At 42.8% G+C, this 25,497-nt stretch overlaps 1 protein-coding gene across 1 annotated transcript in view; it reads left to right on the plus strand.

Moving 5' to 3' along the window:
* Ccdc192 (coiled-coil domain containing 192) overlaps nucleotides 1-25,497 on the plus strand; it is a 202,746-nt gene that overhangs the window by 117,337 nt on the left and 59,912 nt on the right. Inside the window, exon 6 of the mRNA XM_059246205.1 lies at nucleotides 14,424-14,556. Coding sequence (XP_059102188.1) covers nucleotides 14,424-14,556 — 133 coding nt within the window. The remainder of the gene's footprint in view (nucleotides 1-14,423; nucleotides 14,557-25,497) is intronic.

Genomic DNA, 25,497 nt, shown 5'->3' on the forward strand with positions numbered 1-25,497 from the left:
GCATTGCTCAAAGAGAGGGAAGAGGCACCGGAGTTCCAAGTGACTTGGTGCAGGTTGGCATTCATGACTATGTCTTTACACTCAGAAGTTTAACTCCCAAATTTATGACTTCTAAAACTAGAGATCCCTTTGCTTTCATCTTTTTCTGTCTAAAGCTGAAATCGGCCACCCACATTACCTGGACCCAGTTCCCACGGGAATGAGCCCATATGCAAATTAGTGGGTTGCCCTACTTTCTGAGGCACACTCCTGGTTGCTTAAGTGCCCTGAGGTGTGCAAGCACATGGCCATTCATGGAGGAACTCATGCAGCTTTTGTGGCCAGCATCTGACTCTTCCCCACAGATTCTCCTCTAGTCTGCTACCACAAGACTAACCAGGAAGCCTACACTGCAGATTACCATCCCATCCAACTTTGGTTGAAGCTGGCTTGGAGAGAAACTTGAGCCTATGTTTTTTTTAAGACCTCCATGGTGCCTGGGTTGAAGGTAGAAGAGGGAAAATCTTGGCATTTCTATATTGAAACAGTAGATGAGAGGAAGATTACCACTGAATAGTTTGCTTTATAGCCGTCTCCTACGTCTCTCTAACATCCTTGGATGGTTAGAACCTTTCACCAGTTTTCTAGCCTAGTACATTGAATTATGGCTGCGTCATGACCCCAGCTTTCTCCTGTCATTAGGTTTTATGTTTCCAAGTAAAACAAGTATCAAGCACAATGGTAGCCTACTCTTGGTCAATGGCAGCCTACAGCTGTTCCTTCTTAAGACTGGAGAAGGCTCTAGGTCAGACTTGCAAGGGAAAGTTAATTTGTAAATCTGTGATTTAAAACAATCACCATAAAACTGCTAGATAAAACATAAGAGAAACAATTCAAGCCACTGATAAAAGATATAATTAAGATGAGACCCCGAAAGCAAAACCAGACAAAGAGCATTTGCTACAGTTTGGGTGTGATGTGTTCCAGATCAGAGAGTTTGAGCAGTTGAGACATGGTCCTTCAAGTGACAATGTTGGGAGATGGGGGATCTTTTGAGGGGCCCTTAAATTAGTGGCAGCATACTCCTCAAAGGGCTTGGTGTAGTTCTCTAAGGACAGTAAATTGATCCTTGTGAGAAGGTTGTCATGGAGGAACCAGCCTGGACACTCCTCTTTGGCTTCCTGTCTAGTGATACAACTGCTGCTTCTTACACAAATTCCCACCTTCAGGACACCATCCACCATGAAATTCTTTCCAGAACTGAGCTGGTTGATGTCAGTGCCATAGCCTCAACCTTTCAAAACTGTGAGCTAAGTCCACCTCTTCTCTTTATAAAGCACCTAGCCTTAGTCATCAAGCTATAGTTAAAACAATTAGTGAAAATAGGATTAAGTCAAACTAAGTAATGTCTTCACAGCAAAGAAAATAGTCAGCCCAGTGAATAGTCCAGCAACAGAAACCAAGAAGATCATATTCATCAGATGAAGAAAATAGTCTTCTCCAGGGAAGAGCACACACAATCCAATACCATATATATGACTTCTGTTTGCTCTAACTCAGTTCCATGGTGTCTTATGTAAATAGAAGTCATATATATGAATATACACATGCATATATACATACATATACATATGCATATAGCATATAATAACAATTAATGAAAAAATAGACCATTAATTTAAAAGAAAGCAGAGTATATGGGACAGTGTGGGGGGATAAAAGGGAAGGAAGAAATATTGTGATTACATAATAACCTCAAAATTTTTTGAAAGACATATATATAAAGAAATATACTCTATACGATGCAGGAAGTGAGATCAATCCATGTGCTGAGATGAATCAGTGGCTAAACAAAATGTGTCCTAGGGCCAGATGGCTCCACATACAAAGGTTCTGATGAAATCCTGATGACCTGAGTTTGATCCCCAGGACCCACATGAAAGTGGAAGGAGAGAACCAACTACACAAAATTGTCTTCTTACCCCATGCATGTGGCATGCACACCTCCCAGCAACACACACACACACACACACACACACACACACACACACACACACACACACACAAGATATACACATGGTAAAAAATATTAAAAGAAAATATATGACCTGTTCATGCCACAGGATTTTATTCTTCTTTAAAAGTGAAGGGAATTCTAACCCATGTTTCAGTATGGACAAGCCTTGAAGATAATGTGCTAAATGATAATCTTATTTACATAAGGTTCCCAAAACAGTCAAATTCATAGAAACTGAAAGAGAAATTATGGCTACCCAGAGGAGAAGGGAAGAGGAAATAGGGAGTTGTAGTTTTTTGCAAGCTGAAAGAGATCTGCAAATTGGTAGGCCGGCAGCGACATCTCTGTTTTTGACACTACTACCCTATATACTTCAAAGTGATTAAGATTATGAGCATGTGGTGCTCTCCATCGGAAAGTGAAGGACACTGGTGACTCCGAAAGTTGACGTCAGCTTACATAAGACACCATGGAACTGAGTTAGAGCAAACAGAAGTCAATGTCACCTTTGACATGTGACCTATGAACAAAATAAAGAGGCATCTAGTTCATCTATTCACTCTTTACACAATAAAAAGTATTTCTTGGGCATACTCTGAACTTTGGCTTCACAGATGCTTGAGTGGCTGGCCCTGTTGTCAGCCTTACCCTCACCTTGGAGTTTCAAATTCAGTCTTGGGTACCCCAGGGATGTATTCCTGGGCACCAGACATTACCATTTCCCACCAGGCTAGTGTTGTTTTCACTATTTCAAAGATGATTTGCAAGTTCAAGTTCAAATCAAAAGTCAGTGAACATGTTTCCCGTGGTATTCTAGTTTGCTTTCTGTTGCTGTTATAAACACCATGACCAAAAAGCAACCCAGAGAAGAGAGGATGCATTTCAATTTGCAGCCTACATTCCATTATCTTCCAGGAAAGCAGAGGCAGAAAGAAACCTAGAACAGAAACTGAATCAGAGGCTGTGAAGGAACACTGTTTACTGGTTTGCTCCTCATGCCTTGCTCAACCAGCTTTCTCGTAGAACCCAGGGTCACCTACCTAGGGGGAACACTGCCCACAGTGGGAAGAGCCCTCCCACATCAATCATTAATCATGAAAATGCTCATAGACCTGCCCACAGGCCAATCTGTTGGAAGCAAGTTCTTCAACTGAGGTTCCCTCTTCCTAGGGACTACAGTTGCACCAAGTTAACCAAAATTGACCACCACACATGGGTTTTTTCTGGATCAAGAAGAAAAGAGGCAATTTATCATGCATCTCTTGTGAAATCGTCAACCTTTTATTGACAAGCAACTGGCACAGTTATCCCTCAATCTTACTATCTCAGGCTCTGGGAAACTGTGACCTAACAAGAGATGTGGCAAGTGGTACTCAGCCAAGTCCACACAGTCCCCTCCCTACTGTTATCCTGGCCCATCTGAGAGGAGGGCGTGTTGATGAGAACAAGCATAGAGACCTACTAGTCGCAGTTCCTATAGTTAGTTACGCATCTTCACCAGGGAGGTCAGATCCATGTACAATCATCACCCTGTTAGGTTTGTAATGGAATTAGTGAAGGCACTTTGTAGAAAGTGGAGTAACAAGTGAGGCAGACCCTTGAGACTCACAGAGCCAAGGAATAGCTTCTCTCTGATGAGTCGTTTTCTAGTGAGGGTATTTGTTCAGACTTGTTAAAATATGCAATCTGAAACTTGCTAATACCTCCAAAGCAAAGGTTTACATCAGCACCACACCTTCCCTCCACCTCCACTCCTCACACTCAATCCACAGATTTTTATCAGGTCATGGTGTGCAAACCAATTCACATACAGAGCAGATTCTGAAAGCAACTTGTTTCAAGCACTATTTTAAAACAGCTATGCATAAATCCTAATATTTTAATCTCAATGCCAAGAAATGTGGTTTCATGATGTGAACCATAGAGTTTCTCTAAACAGTATGGAAATATTTTTTTTTAATATGCAGCTAGAGTCATAGCCGGGATGTTGAGGATAAGGAATAAAGGAATAAAACTATTTAGGTTTGCTGGATGTTGAGACCTCTTCCCAAAGTGCTCAACTATTTCCACAGAAAAGAAATAACAATTTTCGATAGTTGTGATGAATGACAAGCCAGGGTGATTTCTTCCATCATCTCTACTTTTCTATTTTTTTTATAACCTTTCCTTTTTAAGAGCTAAGATCTTTCTGCATTGCCCAGGTTAGCTCTGCACTCTGGACTCATTTCATTCTCCTTCTGAGTCTCCTGAGAAGATAGAACTCCAGATGTGCATTATACTGCCCGTGTTTCAATCATCTCTAGGTGCTCCAGATGTGTATTACACTGCCCATTTTTCAATCATCTCTAGGTACTGCAGATGTACATTACACTGTTCATGTTTCAATCATTTCTAGGTACTGCAGATATGCATTACACTGCCCATGTTTCAATCATCTCTAGGTACTCCAGATGTGCATTACACTGTCCATGTTTCAATCATCTCTAGGTACTCCAGATGTGCATTACACGGCCCACATTTCAATCATCTCTAGGTACTCCAGATGTGTATTACACCACCCATGATCATGTCTAGGTTTAGGCTACTCCACTTTCAAAGAGTGCTTGCAATGAATCTGATAAGTTTTTAGTTCATTAGGAGAAATCTTAATTGAGACTCTTGTCCTCTATAAAACTATTTTTGTTCCAGATACATCCAATTAAAGCAATTGAAATATTAAAGAATTGACAAATTGCTCCTTTAATTGTAGCTATTAAGTAGTCGATTTGCAGCTTTTACTCTGAAATCATGTGCCAGGATGGTTCATTGCCAATAACTGATTAGTATCTCAGAAATTCTACTTACAAAGAATCAAAATTCAAAGTAATAATACAGTCAGTTATACTCTTGATCCATACACTTCTCAGTAATTTTTAAACTACTCATCCCTACATACTTTTAACATAAAATCTTTTTCACATGAGAGCATATGGGTTTCATTTCAAGCCTAAGGATTTCTGTTATAAAATGGTGATTGTTTTGAAACATTGCATTGCATGCAGAAACAATACATAGCACAAAAAATGCCCCACTTATCTGCAGGTATTTAGTGCTGCAAAGGCTCTGTCCCCATCCTAAGATTGCTTCCCATTTTCTACTTGAATTTCCTGATCACTGTAGAAGTATTTTATGGTCAGCACTTGTACTCAGTGTACAGGTGCCCACTCTGGGGGCTAAGTGGGGCTTGGCAAAAAAAAAGAGCTGTTGACAGGAATATTAATTTAATTAGGCTGTCTGTATTACAAGAAGAAACCTTAAAAGTCATCAAATCAGCTTGATGCTTGGGATCTTGATGTTCCAGCCCTTGACTGTACCCCTCTGCCTTAGGAGTCAAGAGGGATCACAGGTGGCCAATAGCACTGATTCCTTTCTAGAAAGATGCCTTTCTTCAAGTTCAAATGTAGTGCTGAGTCCAGAAAAAAAAAAGAGAAAACAAAATCTGCCCAATTATAAGGTAATTGCATAGCAAAGTGCTTCGTTGTTTTGTAATCATGTTAGAGGAACTTAGCATCTCTCTCACAAGGCAGATAAGGGAATTCGTTTTCTCCATGTGAATAATCTCTCCTTTCTGATTTCTGTTCTTTTCCACCCACATCACTTGCGGCTGTTTGCTAATGATCCCAGCACCTGTAAAGGTGGGGCTGAGAAAATGAAATTGCTTCATGTACAGCTTGGGCTCTTTGGGCTCTGTCTCCGGGGAGAATTGGACTGGGAAACAGTTTCCTACCAGGCTCTGTTAGGTGTGACAATGCACTTCTCTCTGCTCATAGGGTGTGGTTTTAAACGCTGAGACCAAGTAGACTTGGCATTTGCAGTACTGTCCACATTTTTCTTTTTTCAAGATTCCTTTAAACACTATGCTTTTTTCTTCCTGGACTCAGCCAAAATCAGGGAAACTTGCCCCCTTAATATCAGAACATCTTTAACAATATAATATAGCATATACCCTAGCACTATATGTGGAGATATTGTGTCGCCCAATATATTGTGCACCTTAATAAACTTATCTGGGGTCAGAGAACAGAACAGCTACTAGATAGACATAGAGGCCAGAAAATGGTGGCACTCACACCTTTAATCCTAGTATTCTGAAGGCAGAGATCTCTGTGAGTTCAAAGTCACATTAGAAACAGCCAGGCATGGTGACACATACCTTTAATCCCAGGAAGGGATGGCAAGAAGCAAAAAGGTATATAAGACGTGAGGACCAGGAACTAGAACCTGTTAAACTTTTAGGCTTCTAGAAGCTGTTCAGCTGAGATCCATTCAGATGAGGACTCAGAGGCTTTCAGTCTGAGGAAACAAGATCAGCTGAGGAATCGGCGAGGTGAGGTTAGCTATTCTGTTTCTCTGATCTTTCAGCGTTCACCCCAATACCTGGCTCCAGGTTTGTTTTTATTGATAAGACCTTTTAAGATTCGTGCTGCAACTGTAAGAGCAAGTTTGCTGGCAGAGATTGACTCTGTTTGTTTCTTGTGGTGGAGAGTGTGCAGTGCTGGGCTCTGAACCCAGGGCTTCAGCATAATAGGCAGTCTATCACTAAACTACATCCCCATCCCAGAGTTCATGTCTTTCAATTTACCAAGAAGTTGGCTGCCTAGACTCTTCTTTCTATCATGAGTAAAGTCTTTGTACGTGTATGCCTGTGTTTGTGTGAGTGTATGCAGCACATGCGTGTGTGTGTGTGTGTGTGTGTGTGTGTGTGTGTGTGTGTGTGTGTGTGCTGGCTAACTATATAAAGAAGGCTTTAAGAGAAGGCTGACTGCCGGAAGTCCAACTACTTCTGATACTGAAGCCTTAGACTCGAGGGATCTTAGGTATAGCTCTGAGATCCAATCATATACCTATCCAATTTTTCTTAAGCTCTCTGGCCAGAAAGCAACATAATATTGGCATAGGAGGAGGAACAGAAATAAAGAGTCAGGACCCCTGGCTCTGCAAAGTCCAAGTCTATGTTATTCTAGGATTTGATGGCCCTATATGACTTCTTGCTCTCAGGTCAAGTTCATAGTGTCAGAATTCCAGAGTCAGGAGCTACACACCACTTCCATATCTGTTAGAAAGGTATAGACTATAAAATTTTCCATGCTAGGCACAACTCAGAGGCCTGTATCCAGTTTGCCCTAGTGATAGATGGTAGGGTGTAAATAGTCCACAAGCATTTGGATCTTCACACTTTGAGCAATTTACTTCAGGCTCTCCATAACTCAGTACTTGTGTCTAAAATGAGAAAAACAATAGTCTAATTTCACTGAATGGCTATAAATAGGAAATGAGCCAATGAATATGAAACTCCAAGAGCTATGTCTGGTGTACTGCAGAGGGTCAATAAGTGTTCATTTCTCTCTAGAAAATTCCCGGGAATGGGCTGTATGCCACAGGAAGGGAATGGCAGCTTATTGTCTTTAATGCAAAAATTTAATACAATTCTTTTGTTAGAAAATACTCCCTTGCCGTGGAAATTCTCTCCAAAGTGTATAATACCGCTTTGGTTTGTATCCATCTATAATTTCTATTAAATGGACACTTAAATTGGTGTTCTGGAAGCTAAGATATCAACTGGAAATCCTTTCTTATATCTCTAATAGTTGTTTTTCTCACAAAGAAAAAGAATTGAGACTTGGTTCTTACTTTAGGGCGGTCCTTTCCCTCTACAAAGCTCAGTTGTTTGCTTAATCAGTAAGATTGCTTTGTCACTGGAAACCTTGAACTTATTAAATTTGGGGAGTAATTAAAATGAATTGTATAGATTTCCTCCCGTCAAATGGGATGAATAAAAATAAGGAAATGGGAGGGAGGGGTACCGTAAGGAACTAGAAAACAAATGTTGGTTCTGCTTTTTGAATCTGGCTCTCTTGGCATCTCTCAAGGTCATATAAGCATAGGTGCGTGGTGACAGCCATGCTGAGCCCTAAGCCTTTGTGTATCAACTCTTCCCTGATGCCTGGCCAAATGGAACAAGACTAACCTTCAGTTTTCATTTGTGTCTTCCCTTCAAAATGCTTTTGGAAAAGTTTCATTTGATTAACCTTCTCTGTCATGTCATATGACTCAGAAATATGATGGTGATTGCCTGCCCAGAAATGTGACGGTGATTGCCAGCTCACAGATAGATAGATGATAGATAGATAGATAGATAGATAGATAGATAGATAGATAGATAGGATTGATAGATAGATAGATGATAGATAGATAGATGATAGATAGATAGATAGATAGAGATAGATAGATAGATAGATGATTGATAGATAGATAGATAGATGATAGATAGATAGATGATAGATAGATAGATAGATAGATAAATAGAGATAGATAGATAGATAGATAGATAGATAGATAGATAGATAGAGATAGATATGATGATGATCCTCTGATAAGAACAACTGAGGAAATTAATAACACCTTGCCTACATTGTTATTGGCTGGGTTTATCAAACATTTCATTTAATATCTAGGTTCTCCTGGAGTTACCACAGCAACCACCTTACAAATGCTTCCCCATATTACTTCAAAGCCAACGTTTTATATCCCAAGTCTCTTAAGCTACATTTAATTAACTTATAAAAATATTAATGGTGCTCTTGTCTAACAGTGCCTCCCATTGCTGTTGAAGCAAATCAGAAAAGGCCTTGCTTCAAGTCCATTTTACTACTCCAATAGCCCAGCTCTCTCATCTACCTAGAGAGACACAAGTTGAATGACGATCAGTTTCACTAGTGAGGAGTGGGAATGTGGGTGAAGGGCTGGAGGGCATGTTTGCAATGCAGAATGAAATAATCACTAAACATGGCCTGCATGGCCCCACGAAGAACACACACAGGGCACATAGTTGCTATCCCTAGACTTTAAACTGGTCTCCTGGGGCTGTGATGAAAAAGACATAAGAAAAGATGTGCAATGAATTGACTTTTAAGCCACCCACTACTATATTTTCACTGCTTTATTAACTGGAAAAGGATTAAAAGGAGAAATTTAACTCTGCATTCTGCATTCAAATCCAATTCTGTCCTACATCCTTGGTAGTGAGCGTGTTATTAGTGGTCATTTGTAGACAACATTTTCATCTTTGTGATATAAGAAATGAAGGTGGGATGAGCCAGGTAGATTTTAGACATGGGGGAAATAGTTGCTGTTGTAGAGACAAGAATGTTGCCCTGGGAATATGAACTAGAGCCTGAGAAAACTCTTCCACTCATCCCCTGACTTCACCCACGCATCAGGCCAGCACTGGCTGAACAGAGGATCAAGCCATACACAGGTCTATTTTCAGGGCGTTTAAGTTAAATTTTCTCTATCCATACAAAGTAAGAAAGAAATCAACCATGCAGAAAATGATAAAGAGAGAAGTCTTACTTTCAAATAAGTACAGATTCACTTTATAAAGAGTGGATTGACATCTTTTACAAAAATGTATTCATATGTTAGTGAAGGGTTAAAATGTGTCCTATGTGCTTCAAGGAATAGTGATTAAAAAAAAATAGACATTACTACACACACAGAGTAGGATGCACGTCTCAACATTATATCATTTGATCACCACAGTAGGGACGGAGCTTGTCAATGACATGTGGCTGGCCTAGTTTCTCATGACCATTAAGTGACAAGGCCCAGCTGCACAATACAAGGCCATGATTCAAAGTATGTGGAAATACCGAGAAATTTAAAATATCACTAACAGCTCTGTGTTGAAACTCCTCTATAAATAGTTCCCCGGCTATTTCTTGACTTGTTATAATGCAAGCCATTCAGCAATATGATACAGATAAATATTTCCTTTTCAAAACATTGCACAAATACATGATTTCCTCCCTCTTTCCACCCTTTGGGCGAAATAGGAAAACAGCAAAGTAATAGGAATTTCGCTCCAAGCAATAGAAGCCTTCCTATCCTTTCAGTAATGACTAAAGAGAGTCCCTGGTTACTAGGGAGACCATAACAGACTCCATTAGATTCAAGTACAAAACTTGGGTTGCCTGGCTAGTGAATGCCAAGAAAAGCAAAGGAAAATTTTATCATTGTTGAAATCATTTGATGTCCCTGACTAATAAAAACACATTGGCAAACTGAATTTTTTGAACTGCCCAAAGGGCTCCATTAAAACTATGAATTAACACACGGCAATCCTGTCTGGAGATGGAGAGAAAAGGCAAGGATGTTAAACTATTTGAAAGAGTATTTAAATAACCAAAACTTTCCCATAGAAACCTTAGGCAACTAGTCTAGGGAATTTTTGTTTGTTTGTTTGTTCAATTTGTATTGTAAATTTAACTTCACCTAACCTTTTTTCTGCAGCTAAATAACAAAAATTAATGTTTTGAGTCACGTCATCCTTGAACTCTAAAAGAAGCACGGGCCTTCTTATCCAATTTCTCACAAATAACCAGAATCATCTTTAAAATGTCCCTGGTGACTCTAACAGCCCTCCAGGCTTCAGAGGCTGGGCTCTTAGTACCTGCACTGTGCCCTTTCTGTGAGTGGGAGGGACCAGAGATAGAAAGAACTGGGGGGTGAGCCAAACTCAGAATTACCACTTGACCCAGCTTCCAGAGTTAGCAGGGCCTGCCTGGTTATGTTCCTCCTGTCTCTACTTGATCATTCCCAGAGTGGCAGGTCCTCGCCAGGACCCATCCTATCTTATTATGGATGCAGCTCTGATTGTTGGGGAGTGTTTTCTCATGTCCTGCCAAAACCTGCCTCCTCATGTTTTCTCCCCATTGTTCTTCATGGTATCTCTAGAACAACACAGTTTGACTCAACTTCCTCTCCCCTTGAATAGTCCCTTAGATAGCTGGAGTCAACTGTCATGACTGCCCTTGGATACTGTTTTTTTCCAAACAAAACAGCCTCAATATCCCTATGAGGTCATAAGGCAAGCAGACAAATGTTATAATAATAAGAAAAGGTTGACACATAACTACTGTAAGAGAAGAACAATATAGTCTTGAAGTTATGTATTTTTAGAGTAAAATACCTTAAATGAATAGTTGAGGGGTTGAGGGCATAGCTTAGAGGTGGATATGTTCTTAGTGTATGCAAGGATCTGAATTCAAATACCAAGAACTAAAAACAAAACTGAAAAGGAGAAAGTTGAAAGTCTTAGTTGATATTGAGATGCACTATGACTGCACCTTGGGTTTCTGTATTCTGCGGCCTTGTCAAAATGCAGCCATGTGACTTTTTCTAATTTAGGAATATCATGTCAACTCACAGTTATAGTTCACCACCTCTCACCAGGTGGCTTTTAGTTATTATTTTTTTTATCTATGATCAATGCCTACTTTAAAAAAAAGTTTCTAGAAAAATACTTATCTTCGAAGAATTTTAACATGCTTTAAGAAAGTGAATATAGGCTATTAAGAATTATCAGTGTTCATACATCTATAAGGAAGTAAGATCTTGAGTTTGGAGCCATCCTGGGATACATAGCAAAACCCTGTCTCAAAAAAGGAAAAGTTTTTTTTTAAAAAAAGAATCATGTAACAGATGTGTAGTTTGGTCTGTTTGTGGGGCCCTTAGCAGTGGGAGGTGCATGAGCTGGCTCTTTGGAACCTATTCCCTATGGTGGGATGCCTTGTTCACCCTTGATGCGGGGGGGGGGGGGGGGGGGGGGGGGGGCCCGGGGGCCTTGGTCCTGCCTCAACTTGATACACACGCTTTGTTGATTCCCATTGGAGGAGAGGAGGAAGGGGAAACTGTGGTTGGTATGTAAAATAAATTAAAAAACAAAATTCTATCAGCTTAAAAAAAAAGAATCATGAGGAAAGTAAATTCTCAATTTTTAATTCATCCTCGATGCTTTGATTTAAACCCCAAGCAGACAGAGATACTGGAGGCTTGTCATAGTGAACAAATATGTAACAAAGCTCTCGGGTGTAACACGAAATATTAAGTCTTATTCATAAAAACAAATCCGGGGCCAGGTATTGAGGTGAACACTGGAAGATCAGAGAGACAGAACAAGCCACAGCTACTTCACCTCGCCAATTCCTCAGCTGATCCTGTTTCCTCAGACTGAAAGCCTCTGAGTCCTCATCCATAATGGATCTCAGCTGAACTGTTGCTCAAAAGCCTAAAAGCTTAACTGACTCTAGTTCCTGGTCCTCACGCCTTATATACCATTCTGCCTCCTGCCATCACTTATGAGATTAAAGGCGTGAGTCACCATGCCTAGATGTTTCCAGTGTGGCTTTGAACTCACAGAGATCAGCATGGATCTCTGCTTCCCAAGTGATAGGATTAAATGTGTGAGTGCCACCATTTTCTGGCCTCTATGTCTATCTAGTGGCTGTTCTGTCCTCTGACCCCAGATAAGTTTATTAGGATGCACAGTATATTGGGGGACACATTATATCACCACACTCGAGTTCTCCCTCTGCCCCTCAGTGCGTCTCATGTCTGTTTCTCTAGCAGGTCATCACTCACTCTACTGTTCTGGGCATGTCAGTGTAACTGGCCCCATCAGTACATCTAGTCCGCAGTTCTTTGCCTTGCGTGTCATTGTTAGCTCTTTTTTCTACTCTTGGTCCAGCATTTCCCTTCTCTTCCTCTCTGGTTGTACATCTCTTCATCATCTCCACTTCTTCAGTGTTCACGTCCGTAGTCTTCTGTCTCCAAAGTTCTGAGTTGTAAAAGGCATGGTGAAAATCCAGGTGTGGAATACTCCTGAGATAGCAGCAGGAAAAGTGTGCAGCAGCCTGGCGCCTCCCAGATGCCATTGCTGCCTGCCTTACTTAGGTGGAGAAGGTCTTTAGGCACAGACTGGCTCAAGCTAGCTCCTGAGAGGAGGAGATGCAGATGTGCCTGACAGTTTAACAACGAACTTCCTGACACACGCCCTCTTCAGCTCAGTCTCTTCCGGAACCTATCTATTTCCAAGGTGAATCATGAATGGTTTTAGTGATTAGACACCCAGAAAGAGGGAAGAAACTATAAGGTTTTACTGGTCTTGATTTTAGCAGCCAGCCAACCCAGTACAATTCCTGATAATCAGGGGATGTGTCACAATGAAATGAGGAAGGCTGCTGAGAAGTCAGGGTACCTGGGCTGTGGACCGCCAAGGGTAAACCCTGCCATATTCTAGCTCTCCTGCTCCCTGGATAAAGGCTCCTTTGCTACCTACCATTCCTTTGAGTTGTTCTTTTGCTTTTAGCCATCTTTATGTCATTAATGAAGATGTATGATGTTCTTATCATCCTGGGTTAAATCTAAAAGACAGTCCATCTCTGTTTTTCTTGCTCAGGTGATAGTCTCCCGTGGCAGCTCACTCTAGCTTTCATCTCTGATATGTGGCCTAGAGTAAGCTTGACCTGTTGCTACTCCTCTCTCTGCTTCCCAGGGGTTGCTGGGGTTACAGGCATGGGCAGCTGTGCCAGGCTCGACAATCTGCTTTAGATTTTGCTTTCCCATGCTAGTGAGGAAACCCTTGCTTTGCTTTCATCTATATGCTTCCCCGCTTAGCTGCATCCCTTGGTCTCATCGCCCAACATTAGAACCTGAAAGCGGTGTCTCTCTAACACTGTGTTTGACTAGCTAGCTGATTTCCCTGGCTTTTACACCAAGAGGCTGACGCCCTGGAGCCTGTGTGCACGCCCTTCAGAGGCCAGAGAAGAGTGGGTTCTTTCCTAGTGAGCATTCCTTTCCCTATCTCAAGATTTGTGTCCGACAAGCAGTGTTTTTTGTTCATTCTCTGGGCTTCTTAATTATCAGCCACAAAGACTTGGCAAGGTGAGCTCTCCAGTGGAAAGGCAGCTACCCAAAAAGCAACACCAACGTGCGAAAGCAGCGCTTATCCTAACAAACTGGCTCCAACTCTGCAGATGAGTCCAGTTCTGACAAATCAAATCCACTTTGAAATCCATAAAGGCTCAGTGTGAATCCTTCCGTTATGTAAATACTTCCCAATAGAGTTCCCAGGAAGGTTTAGACCTGACCATGTTCCCTTTACAGCCGCAGCAACAAGTGTCTGCAAATGTCCACATTTCTGCACTTCCTGGTAGCAACATGCATTCCAGAGTTTATTTGAATGCAGATAAAATTCAGATGTCAGGGGAGACAGGACTCCTAATCAAGGCTCTGGTTGTCTCTCCTGAATCTGCTTACAGGTTGGGGTAGAAACCTGATACTTGGAAGCATTAGCACCCTGGTAGTAAGTGCTAAATGACAAATAGATTTTCTCTAATTGCCTCTATTCGAAGTATCCAAACCACAAGGTTTAGATCCAGATGAGCCCCCTCCCCCCTTCAAGAAAGTTATAAGAGTTGATGATGGAGAGAGTGGGCTTAGATGAATGGAGTGTTTAAGCCATGCTTGCCCAGACACGATTAATTCCTTTTATCCCTTTGATGCATCTGCTGTCTCCAGTGACAGGAAATTCTTATTTTTTTTTAAGAAACTAAAGTACAAAAAGACAGTGAAAAAGCTACAAACTGATTTGGCAATAGCTAAGCAAGAAGCTGCCATTACTGTCCTGGAACTCAATGAGAAGATAAAGACACTCTGTGAAGGAAGACCTTTCCCTAGAGGTCAGTATTACCACGTGACAGGTGCACATTGGTCCCTCGTCCTGGGTGATGCATAGAGATTGATTGACAGCGAAACAAAATGCCAGGTCCTGTGCCTGGCAGCGTTCTGGCCTAGACACTGGCCTGGCCTGGCTCTGTTAGACAATGTGCGAGTTGAGGCAGCCCAGGATCTCTGAACTCCAGGCTGAATTTGCTTCGACTTTTTGACAAGGAGATAACGAACCAGCATTTGCAGGGGGGATGTCTCTGTCCGAGGAGAGCTGGACCGAAATGCATCTAGACATGTCACTGGCTAAGCTGGGTGGCAGAGAGGGCAGGGCAAAGCATGAAAAGAAGAACAGGGCACTTCAAGGTCTAGGACTCTAGAGTGGAGCCGGGAGCGGCAGTAGGCCAAGCCAGGCACGAGGAAAGAAGAAATTCTTTCTTGCCAGGGGATGAATGAAGCAGGAAGCAACAGGACGTGGTACTTGGGAATGAAATCTGGGTAATTCAGAACAATCTTAATAGCTATATAGATGTGTAGGCATGTGTGTATGGACAGGTGCATGTGATGGCCAAAAGTTCATATCAAGAGCTTTTCTCCATTGCTTCCTTCCTTGCTTTTTGAGACAGGGTCACTCACTGAACCTGGAGTCACAGATTCAGCTAGGCTGGCTGGCCAGCAAGCTTGGTGGGGGGTCTACAAACATGTACCACTTGGTCCAGCTTTTTATGAGGGTGCTAAGAGTTCACAGTCAGGCCCTTCCATATTAGTTTTTAAAGGGTTTTTGCAGTGGTGACATTTGAGACAGGGAGAGTCTCATCACATAGCCTAAGTTGGCTTTGAACTTTTGATCGTCTCCCGTCAGCCTTCAGAGACTGTGGTTGTAGGCGTAGGCCACCCTTCTTGGCTTTACACTGATTTAGAAAGAATAGAAAAACTTCGGCTACCAAGAAGCTATGAACACACCAGAGGGGGGAAAGAAAATAAAGCCTTCAAGTTGTCTTCATTAGCAATAATTCAAGTTAATATTTGATAGCATGTGCTAGACGGTTTACCGAGAATTCCATGCACGCTTGTTCTCAGAATAACTGCCAAGTGTACAGACAGACTCCATTAGAGCAAATGAAGCTCAGGATGGTGGTTATTAGCTCAGCCCTGGTTAGAAAGGAGCAAGCCATCTTGGGCAGGTAGCATCGTCTACTAAAGCAGGTGCACCTCTCAACCCGATAGACCAAGGACATTTTCTGTCTGGTCTCCAGCAGCTCATTTCTGACCCAGGATCTCAGGTTAAACTCTGGTCCCCAGGGGCCAAGGTCATTGCTTGCTGTGTGCTCTCCCTGCAAAGTCAGGAGCATGCCATTGTTCTTACTCCAGCTTCCTTTCTCACGCATAAGTAATGCCGGGGAAAGAGGAGCAACTTGGGAACAAACCATTAGAGAATGTTGTCAGTTTAACGGTCTTTACTCGAGGCATCATCCCAGAGTTCCAAGGGTCACGTAGAAGAAGCCAACAGTCATCCTAGAACACTGGAGGACCGACTCCAGCTCACTTGACAAAAACTTCCCACTTTTCAGCTGCTTGGTAAACCTATTGCAGAAGTGTTAATGCAAGCTGTCTAATTTTAATTCTTTCCATTTTGGCCAAAATGGCCCTTTAGTAATAAATTGGGTTCTTGGATTGTTTATTTTTGATTATTTGTTTTTAATTAGCATGTAAGTTGCGTTAGACATCATGATGACATTTTCAAACAAAGTGCATTTTTAAGGGTGTAGAATGTTTCATGAATTTGCATATCAATCATCCTTGGGCACGAGCCATGCTACTCTTCCCTCTATGTGTCCAGTCTTCCCTCTATGTGTCCAGTCTTAGTCTACATGCTTCTGAAGTGAGGACCTCTTGGATGTTCAGGTAGGTCAAAATTTAAATAATATTGAGGTGAAGGGAAGAAAAAAGTAGCTTCCCCTTTTATCTGATACACTGATTAAAAAGATATAAATAAAAATTTTAGCAGCCATTGTCAGCCTGTTGTGGTCTTAAAGTTGCTTGTCTTATTTGGTGAGGACACTGAACCACTGGACTGTCACCAACTCTTGTTTTAGATTTATTTATTGTGTCTATGTGTATGTGTGTGAGCCTGTATGAACGTATGCACCACACGTCTGCAGGAGCCAGCAGATGCCTGACCCCTGGAACTGGAGTTCTAGGCTGTTGTGAGCTGCCATGTGGGTGCTGGGAACCGAACCTGATCAAACCCAGGTCTGCTGCAAGACCAGTAAGTGCTCTTAACCTCTGAGCCGCCTCTCCACCCCTTCTTAAGTCAATATTTGCAAATTCTAACTCACCAGTCAGTCCCTACTGTGAAGCCTTACCCTGAACTCAACAGCCCATTGTGGTCCCAGACTAATATTACTTGGCATTCTCAGACACCTGGTCACCCTGCCATGCCTTTTCATCTTTTCAAAATTGTATGAGAAGATATCCAGGGACTTTTAATACATGGTGGCTTATGTGTAAGAGACCAATTCTCTCTCTCTCATACACACACACACACACACACACACACACACACACACACACACACACTTTTAGATTTACACTACTAGTTTTCTTGGGTCATTTTTGTAAAATGTTTGTTTGGGGTTCTCAGACCAAATGGCAGATGGTCCAGGCATAAGAGCTTAAGGAGAAAGTTAAGGAGAAAGGATCATTTGTGATTCTTGGAAACAAATCAAGAAAGAGCACAGTATTATCTAATGAAGTGGAGTCTCAGGTATCCTCAGGGTACTCTTTATCATCCACCTCTGCTTCTTCCTGCACGGAGCCTTCTCTATCTTCAGTTAGATGTCAGGAGAGGATAGAAGCCGGACTATAAGCAGTGGCTATCTGCACTTATCACCTCTGATAAGAAGAAAGCAAACACTTCCCTAGCAGTTCTAGTGAGGAAAACGTCCGAGAGAAGGCTGTCTGACTTGAGCTGGGTACCCATCCCTGGATATCCTTATGTGGCCTGGGCTGGGGGATGATGGATGCATAAGCTTAGGTCCTGCACCCACCACTGGGTGGCAGGGTAGAGGGAAAATAAAGTGGGGAAATAAAGAGGCCTCTGCCTGGCAGCTGCCGCTGGGAGCATAGAGCTGAACTTAAAGGAAGGGCTATCCCATTACTGGAATGGAGAAAGACAGACCAATATCAATACACTGTCAGCTCATGGTCAAGTTAAAATATAATGAAATACTTAATGAGCCATCGATCCCAGAGACGTTTACACTTTAAAGGTAGATTTTTTTTTTTTAAATCAATGAACTGAAAGCCTTAATGGTCCAAGAAATAACTATCCGGAATGGATTTTAGACCCCATAAGAGATACAGTGCACCGTTTGAGGGAAGGCGTCCCCTTCCAGCCCCTGTCAGTGATGGGGTGGCCACCCCCAGCAGTGGCCTGCTTAGTATAACAATTCCCACTGAGGAAAGGAAAGCGTGGATTCTAAGTAGCAGCTCGCGTCCCTGGATTACCGTGACACCACTTCTCTGTTAGAGACAAACCAATGCTTACAAGCCTAACGGATTAATGGAATGTTTCCAAATAAAACAGACATCTCTGCTACCCAAACATGCTGTGTTTTTCCCGTTTGCTTTGTTTCCCAAGCCATCAGGTCCCCTTTCGGGCCTTCTGATCAGAGAATGTTCCAGAATGTTAGGAATATCTTGAAGCATATTTATGCTCGAATTGAGAGAACAGTGAGATGCCAAACGGTTTTTCTTCTTACACACGAGTTCAGCTGAGAATAAAAACACCTTTGTTTATTTAAAAAAAAAAAAAAAAAAGAGCACAGTAGGCATCTCACAGCCCTAGTCCTGGTGGGTTTGACTTTGTGCACATAGCCACAACCCAAAGCGACTTCCTCCTGTCTGTCGTTTCCAGAGCCCTCCCCGGAAGTGCTCACAGCTTTGTTGACTGCCAGTAGCCCTGGACGCCTAGTGTGCTGGGGTTTTCAAAGCCCGAGGCCGTCTACTCTTTAGATCACAGTGTGTAGGAATCGAACAGTCTTCGCCCTCTTTGCTTTAGGAAGACAGAGTTACCCCATGGGGGAAGAGGGGTTAATGTGACAGAAAGACCTGCCGGGACAACTCAAGTGGGGAAAGCTGGGTCTCAGCTCTTGGTTTCGGAAGTCCAAGCCCATTTGGCTCCTTGCTTTCTGGGCCTGTGGTGAGAATATCGTGGTGGTAGCATCTTGTTTGAGGCTGTTCGATGGGTGGAGGGCGGGAAGCAAAGTAAAGAAGGGAATGGCCAGGCCAAGTCTGCCCTAGAAGTCACTCCCAGTGACCTAGTTTTTCAAAGCAGGCCCCTCCTTCTACAGTCTCCACCCACCTCCAACCGTCTGCTCCAACTGGACTGTGTCCAGGGGCTAAGCCACTGATTCAGTCAGCACCCTCATATCTAACCCTCCCTTGAAATGCCTGTAGGTGTGTGCCTTACCAATTTTCACCCATTACTTTACAAATTACCTTCTCAGCCCCCAGACCTGTTGTTGATTGAGTACATTACTTGATAGCATACAAGGTTCCTCTCTTTAACCAGACTATGTTTTTCAAGCTTGCTTCCTTAAAGGGATCTACTCCTTTAGATTTTTATTGTCTTTTAATTTTTTCATTAATTTTTCTTATGATGCACAACTACCAACTCGCCTGGGTCCACTCCTCAAGAGAGAGTTGTATCAACTCTTAAGCCATTTTTTAACTTTATTTCCATTTAAAGGACATTCTTGCCCAGTGGTGATGTCCCATTCCTTTAATCCCAGAACTCAGGAGGCAGAGGCAGGTAGATCTCTATGAGTTTGAGTCCAGCCTGGTCTACAGAGTGAGTTCCAGGATAGCCAGGGCTGTTACACAAAGAAACCCTGTCTCGTAAAACAAACAAACCAAAAAACAAACCAAACAAACAAGCAAAGGACATTCTCTAGGTGATGCTGGTATATACCAGTGCAGACCTTTCCAGAATTCAATATCTGCATAGAGCCAGCCACATGTGGGGGTGAGAATTTGTAATAGAAGTAACATTTCAGTTTCAAACACTGGGCAAATTCCCTCATGACTTTTGAAAATCAAACTGTTGCTTTTCTTTCTGTCTTCTTCAGAAAATGGAGGAAGTCACTTTGCCATCATCCCAGTGCTAAGTGAAAATACTCTAAGGGGAATCTTTTACCCTAAGTACTCCAGACTACCTCTCCAATGTTCCTCTGCCCTTTTTAAACATCTTCAAGATCAAAACTCCTGTTGCAATTACGAGTTAAGGAACTAGAGATTAGAAGATGAAGAAAGTGTCCCAAGGCTAGCTATGGCATTTCCCCAATACAGTTTATACATTAAACCCCTCTAAAATGATTATTATACTGAATTATATTCTGTTGGCTTAACTTCAGTTATAATCAAACAAATAGCAATTTGAAAATCACCACTGCTGTATAATAACTACCAACCCTGCCGAGTCTCCAAGTATATCCCAAAGAAAGAACAGTGGAGATAAATTAAATCTTAACGTGGTAGAATTAAGAGCATCTAGAGAGAGGTCATTTTGAAAGTACTGGACTGAGTTCCATCTTGCATAACTGTCCAGTGTGTAGAGATTTTGAGCAATCCCACTCTATCCTCACCCACAGCTTTTTCAAACACTCTTATCCCCCAGACCAGCAAACAGTGGCTTGACTAGAAGTCCTACAGACAACCTTCTTTCTGAACACAGGGCTCTAGTTTACCAGGCAACCTTGAGCTGTGCAGAAAGTGACCAGGCCAACCCCGGGGACCTCACAGTGTAAACCATTTGTGAATCTTTTATAAAAGCACTACTGGACACCTGTGTCATTGGACAGCAAGGGGTTCACTCTAGTGGCTACTGGGGACAGATAGGCAGCCGGCAATCCTAGTTACCACACAGGGTGTCTTTATCTTGACAAAAAAAAAAAAAAAAGATAAGACTTCGGGGAAAACAAAAGATGATGATTTCTCTCCCAGCAGGTGTCTGTCCAAAATGCTTGTAAAAATGCAAGCAATGCCACCGAATTTTCTCAAACAGAGGCTCCTCTGAAGTGGGGTCATTTCTATTTAGAGCAATAAGAGCCAGCCCTGAGCCGGGCGGTGGTGGCGCACGCCTTTAATCCCAGCACTTGGGAGGCAGAGGCAGGTGAATCTCTGTGAGTTCGAGGCCAGCCTGGGCTACAGAGTGAGTTTCAGGAAAGGCACAAAGCTACACAGAGAAACCCTGTCTCGAAAAAAACTAAAAAAAGAAAAAAGAAAAGAGCCAGCCCTGGACAGCAGAGACTTGGAGAAAGCATAGCTGTGATCGGGTCAGGGAAGCGCTTCCCAATATAGGCTTTTCAAGGGTTTCATCTGTGCCTTACAGAAATAGGGTCATTTAGACACTGTCTGGTAGGTTGCCTCCTCTATCCACTAAACTCATCCCTAAACAGACCCACTGAACCCCAAAACCAAAACCTTCTCACTGACTTTGAAAGTCTCTAGGAGAGTTGGCACTGGCCGTAAGAGTCCCCATGAAGCTGAGCAAACCGTTGCACAAGATCCCAAGAAACAAACGTTGCTCCATCTGGGTGGAGGCTGGAGCCTAATTCAGTACGCACAAATTAAGGATAGTGTTCCTTTTCAAAATGACACTTCAGAGACCTCCAGGCCTTAAAAGCACCGACATATAAACTAGGCAGAGATCGGGATTTTATTGGCTGTAAGTGACAGAAACAGAAATAAAACCAATATGAGCGGGAAGCAAATTTTTAGCTGCCGAGGCTGGCTTGGAGGCTGAGCCATGGGCCTGGGAACTACTCAGCTGGTTCCTCTGTGGGTGTTGGCTCCTTCTATGGCAGGCATAGGCTAGGAACGGGTTCCCAGGAGGTCCTGGCTCATAGTCTGTTCTCAGCCATCTGCTGTTTCGGCCTGTGCAGAACAGCCTTCCCCTCCATCCTGTAACGGAGTATGATTTTCCTTTGGGGTCCCCCCCTGCCCCCCGCCTTATTCTCTGTAGTTTTGTGGAGCTGGCAGGTGAGGTGTCTTTCTTCCCTTGTGTAGAGGTCGCATGTAGGTTAGCCAGTCATACTGGATTTTCCTAGGACCTTGAATCTTGAGCTCAGTTGACGTGGGAAGACAGCAAAACGCCAGAGCTACTCTGGAAGTTGGCCCCTGGCCTCTGAGGAAATTGTCTAATGGTTTTTGGTACCTGTGTCTCAACTGCGGCTCCATGCTCTTTGCCTTTATCAAGGATTTCCTTCAGTTTTGGCTATCTTATATGCCGATCTAAATTAATACTCTAAATTTCTCTAAAGGTAGTGAGCATTGGATTGTAGTGTTTGCAACCAAAAAGCCTTACTCTATATCCAGTTCTAGGGGGGCCCGTTTCTTTTTGAGTCTGTAGAGAAATCTCAGGAGAAAAATTGGCCACACTTAAATGGCATTGATGAGCCTTGGATCAGTCGCTGTGGCTGAGGCCCAGGCTGTTATTGTAGTCCACATTGAGCCTTGTGCCAGAGGGCAACAAGGGAACATAGACAGATAAAGGGAGAGGGGGACGCCTTCGGGACTGAGGAGTACACCTGTCATGGTCCCCTCTGCTCTGCCTTAGTTAAATCTCATAAAAGCAGGGAGGAGAGCCATTTACTATCCTGTCAGGAAAGAACACCTCGTCTTCTCTTTCTTCTTATCAGTTTCATCACTGTTTAATTAGGCACTTCCTTTATAAACATTCTGGAAATCTGTTTCTTTTCTAATAAACGAAAGGTAAGAAGATCCACTCTGGAGCTTTGGGTCGGAGGCCAGGATTTGTAGCTACACCAGCTGTGGGAATTCAGTGATGTCAATGTCCCCTCCATCCTTTGTTTGTGGGACTAATTTTGGAAGTACACCATCATCAGGAAATGGTGCTCCCTTCCTTCTGTCTATCCCTTAGGAATGTTTTATTTCCTTTTTCTTCCTTTTTTTCCCCAAGTCTCTTGGGATCTATATTCAGAGAGGTTGGATGAAAGGTCAAGCATGAGCTAAATGTCAGACAAGGCACGTGGGAATGGGACCATGATCCCTTGCAGAGGCTTCCTACTTCACTGTGGTCCCTGCTGTGTGCAGTGTTGGGGAATGCTGTTAAATACTGAAGCTGAGGGCAGAGGAGGAAGGTGCCTTCTTCCAGGAAATTTACTCAGCAGTGTCCGGCACTCCTTCGTTAAATAACAGCAGACGGATTTCAGACACTCTGAGGCTGCAAACAACTGTCAAAACCCATGCGGCTGTTCCCCCTCTAAAGCTCTTGTTGACAAGGGGAGGACATTAGTGATGTCCTCTCCTCTGGCTCCCCAGGAATGTCTCTGGATTTTATTGAGGGACTTGATGTTTCTTGATAAGACACTGAAGGTAGAGATTAATTACATTGGTTATATGGGTAAATTTGGCTTAAAGAGCAGATGTCTTAGGGGGACATGGACTCATGAAATCAAATTTCCAAAAGATAAAAAAAAAAAAAAAAAAAAAAAAAAAAACCTGATTCAGTGTGACAAGTGGAAGAGCTCTGTATTTACTTCTGGGATGGAGTTAGACACATGCCATGCTCTATTTATTAAATATATAGATAGCCTTGTGTTGGTCTAGAAAGAAGTGTTGGTTTTTAAAGATGCATTGTCTGTATCATATGACCATGCTATGCCTTCAGCTTTCCCAATCAAATACAGTCACACAGAGCACATACCAAGAAATCAAGACAATACATAGGACGGGGCTATAGTCAGGAGTAGAGTTCCCGCTTAGTATGAGTGAGGTTCTGGACTACACACCCAGGACAGGGATAATTTAAGAAAGAGAGGGGCTGAGGAGAAGGGAGGGGAAGAGAGGAGAGGGGGCAGGAAGGAAAGAGGGGGATAAGAAGAAAAAGGGTAAGAAGACAGGGAAGGGGAGTTGTAAAGAGTTGCTTAAAGTGCAGCTGAGCCCGGGGAAGCCTGTTAGCCTCTGCTACAGGGTAAATCAGACCTAGAACACAAGCCCTTCACACTCCTCTGCAAATGCTTTTCGTCATCTCAGAGCCACCGGCCAACAGACCAAGGCAACCTTCTAGGCCCCTCTGGACATCCCGCCACATGGACTCCATCTCCACTGGGGCCCAGTGGTCGAGTCTGCTCCACCAAGCATAGCCCAGATGTGCTCTGGGGGCCACGTTTTCCATACCTATTCCTAGTGGACAAGGAAGGAGCCCTGTCTACAGTCTAGAGGATTTTAAATGGAGTCCACCTGCTAAAAGAAGGAAGGGTCCCTTACCACAATCTGAACTTGGATTTCTACAAACTGTCAGCTAAAGCTCAAAAAAGGAAATTTCTGAAGCCAAGGAGAGGATGCGAAAGATATTGAAAAAAAAATGTGTTTATGTGCCTTGTATGTGCATATATGGAAGAAAGCTTGAATACCTGAGTCCTCAGAGACAAAACAAATGCTTTATATTACATGTGTGTATATGTGTGTGTATACGTATGTATGCATAATTTAAATGAGTTGTTTGAGAATTTCATAGACACATACAGTGTATTTTTATCATACTCAGCTCCCCTTTCCCCACATCTTCTCTCCACTTCATCTTCTCCTTTTTGGGTTTTGACAGCCCACCATATCCAATCTATGCTGCGCAAATACTCACGGGCGTGGGGTCATTCACTGAAGCCTGGTCAGCCGCCCAGGGTCCAGACCATTCCCTTAAAAACATCCTGACTCTTCCTCCCCCAGTATCTATCAACTGTCAACAGTTCCTCAAGTAGAGCTGGGGTCTCATGAGCCCTTCCCCTTCCATATTGGAATATATCGACTGGTGCTGAGGCAAAAACACAGCTTTTGCCTCAAAGGGGAGAAGAGAAACTTTCTGCTCTTGCTAGGAACCTGGGTTTTACTCCCAGTACCTACATGGCATCTCACAACCATGGTAACTCCAGTCCCAGGGATCCAACAACTTCTTACCTCTGCAGGCACCAGGCACACATGTGGTGCACACACATACTTTTTTATGTATGTATTTTGTCTACATGTAATAAAGTAAATAACTTTTAAGCATTTTAAAAAGAGTGTAATATTAATGTCATCAAAGAGGAAATGAGTACATCCTTGCATGGATTCAAGAAGAGCATGCACAGGCAAAATGAAATAAGGAAGTCAATATAGGGGATTCAATGAAGAAACAGAGATAAAAGTGCTAAAAAAAATAGAAACACTGGAATTTCTATTTGATCCAATAAATCAAACAAAAAACGTCAGTGGATTTCACATGTGAGAAAGAACATGTGATGTTTATCTTCCTGGTTCTGTTACCTCACTCAGAATGATTACCGTATTAACCTGACTCCTAATGACACATCACTACAGCCATAGATTAAAATCTTTCAGCCTTAATCAGAGAAGCTTCTTCTCGCAGCAGAGCCCCGCAACTGGTCGACGTGCTGCGAGTAAGGGACTGCAGAGTGACCAGCCCTAAATGGGACGTCCATATCATGTCCTTCCTTCCAAGCATCACCTTAGAGGAGGAAGTGGAAAGCCTGGCAGAGCCGAATCAGTACTAGTTGGCTGCAATGAGACAGTGTTTCCCAGAAGCCACTGGGTAGTTGCACACAGGAACTCGAAGACGTTGTGATGGCTCACATAAGACCCGCCCACAATCAAGCCAGACAAATCCCAGCGTAGAGTTGGGAATAAAGTCCTACCTGTAGCTGAGAAGATATTGGCATTGATGACTGCAGAGGGAGCGAGAGTTTTCTTCAGGGATGTAGAACGTGGGAGGGTACCCACGTTCCAGTGAATGGTTCAACACGCACATGTGTATAGGTAGCACTAAGTGGACTCAGTAGTTTTAAAAGAGCAGGGCACGTGGAGCTGAATGGGAAACCTGGTGAGGGACATGAAGGAGTATTTGGAGGGAGGATGGAAGAAGACCTAGATTG

Source organism: Peromyscus eremicus, chromosome 19, assembly GCF_949786415.1.
Source record: "Peromyscus eremicus chromosome 19, PerEre_H2_v1, whole genome shotgun sequence".
Lineage (NCBI taxonomy): Eukaryota > Metazoa > Chordata > Mammalia > Rodentia > Cricetidae > Peromyscus > Peromyscus eremicus.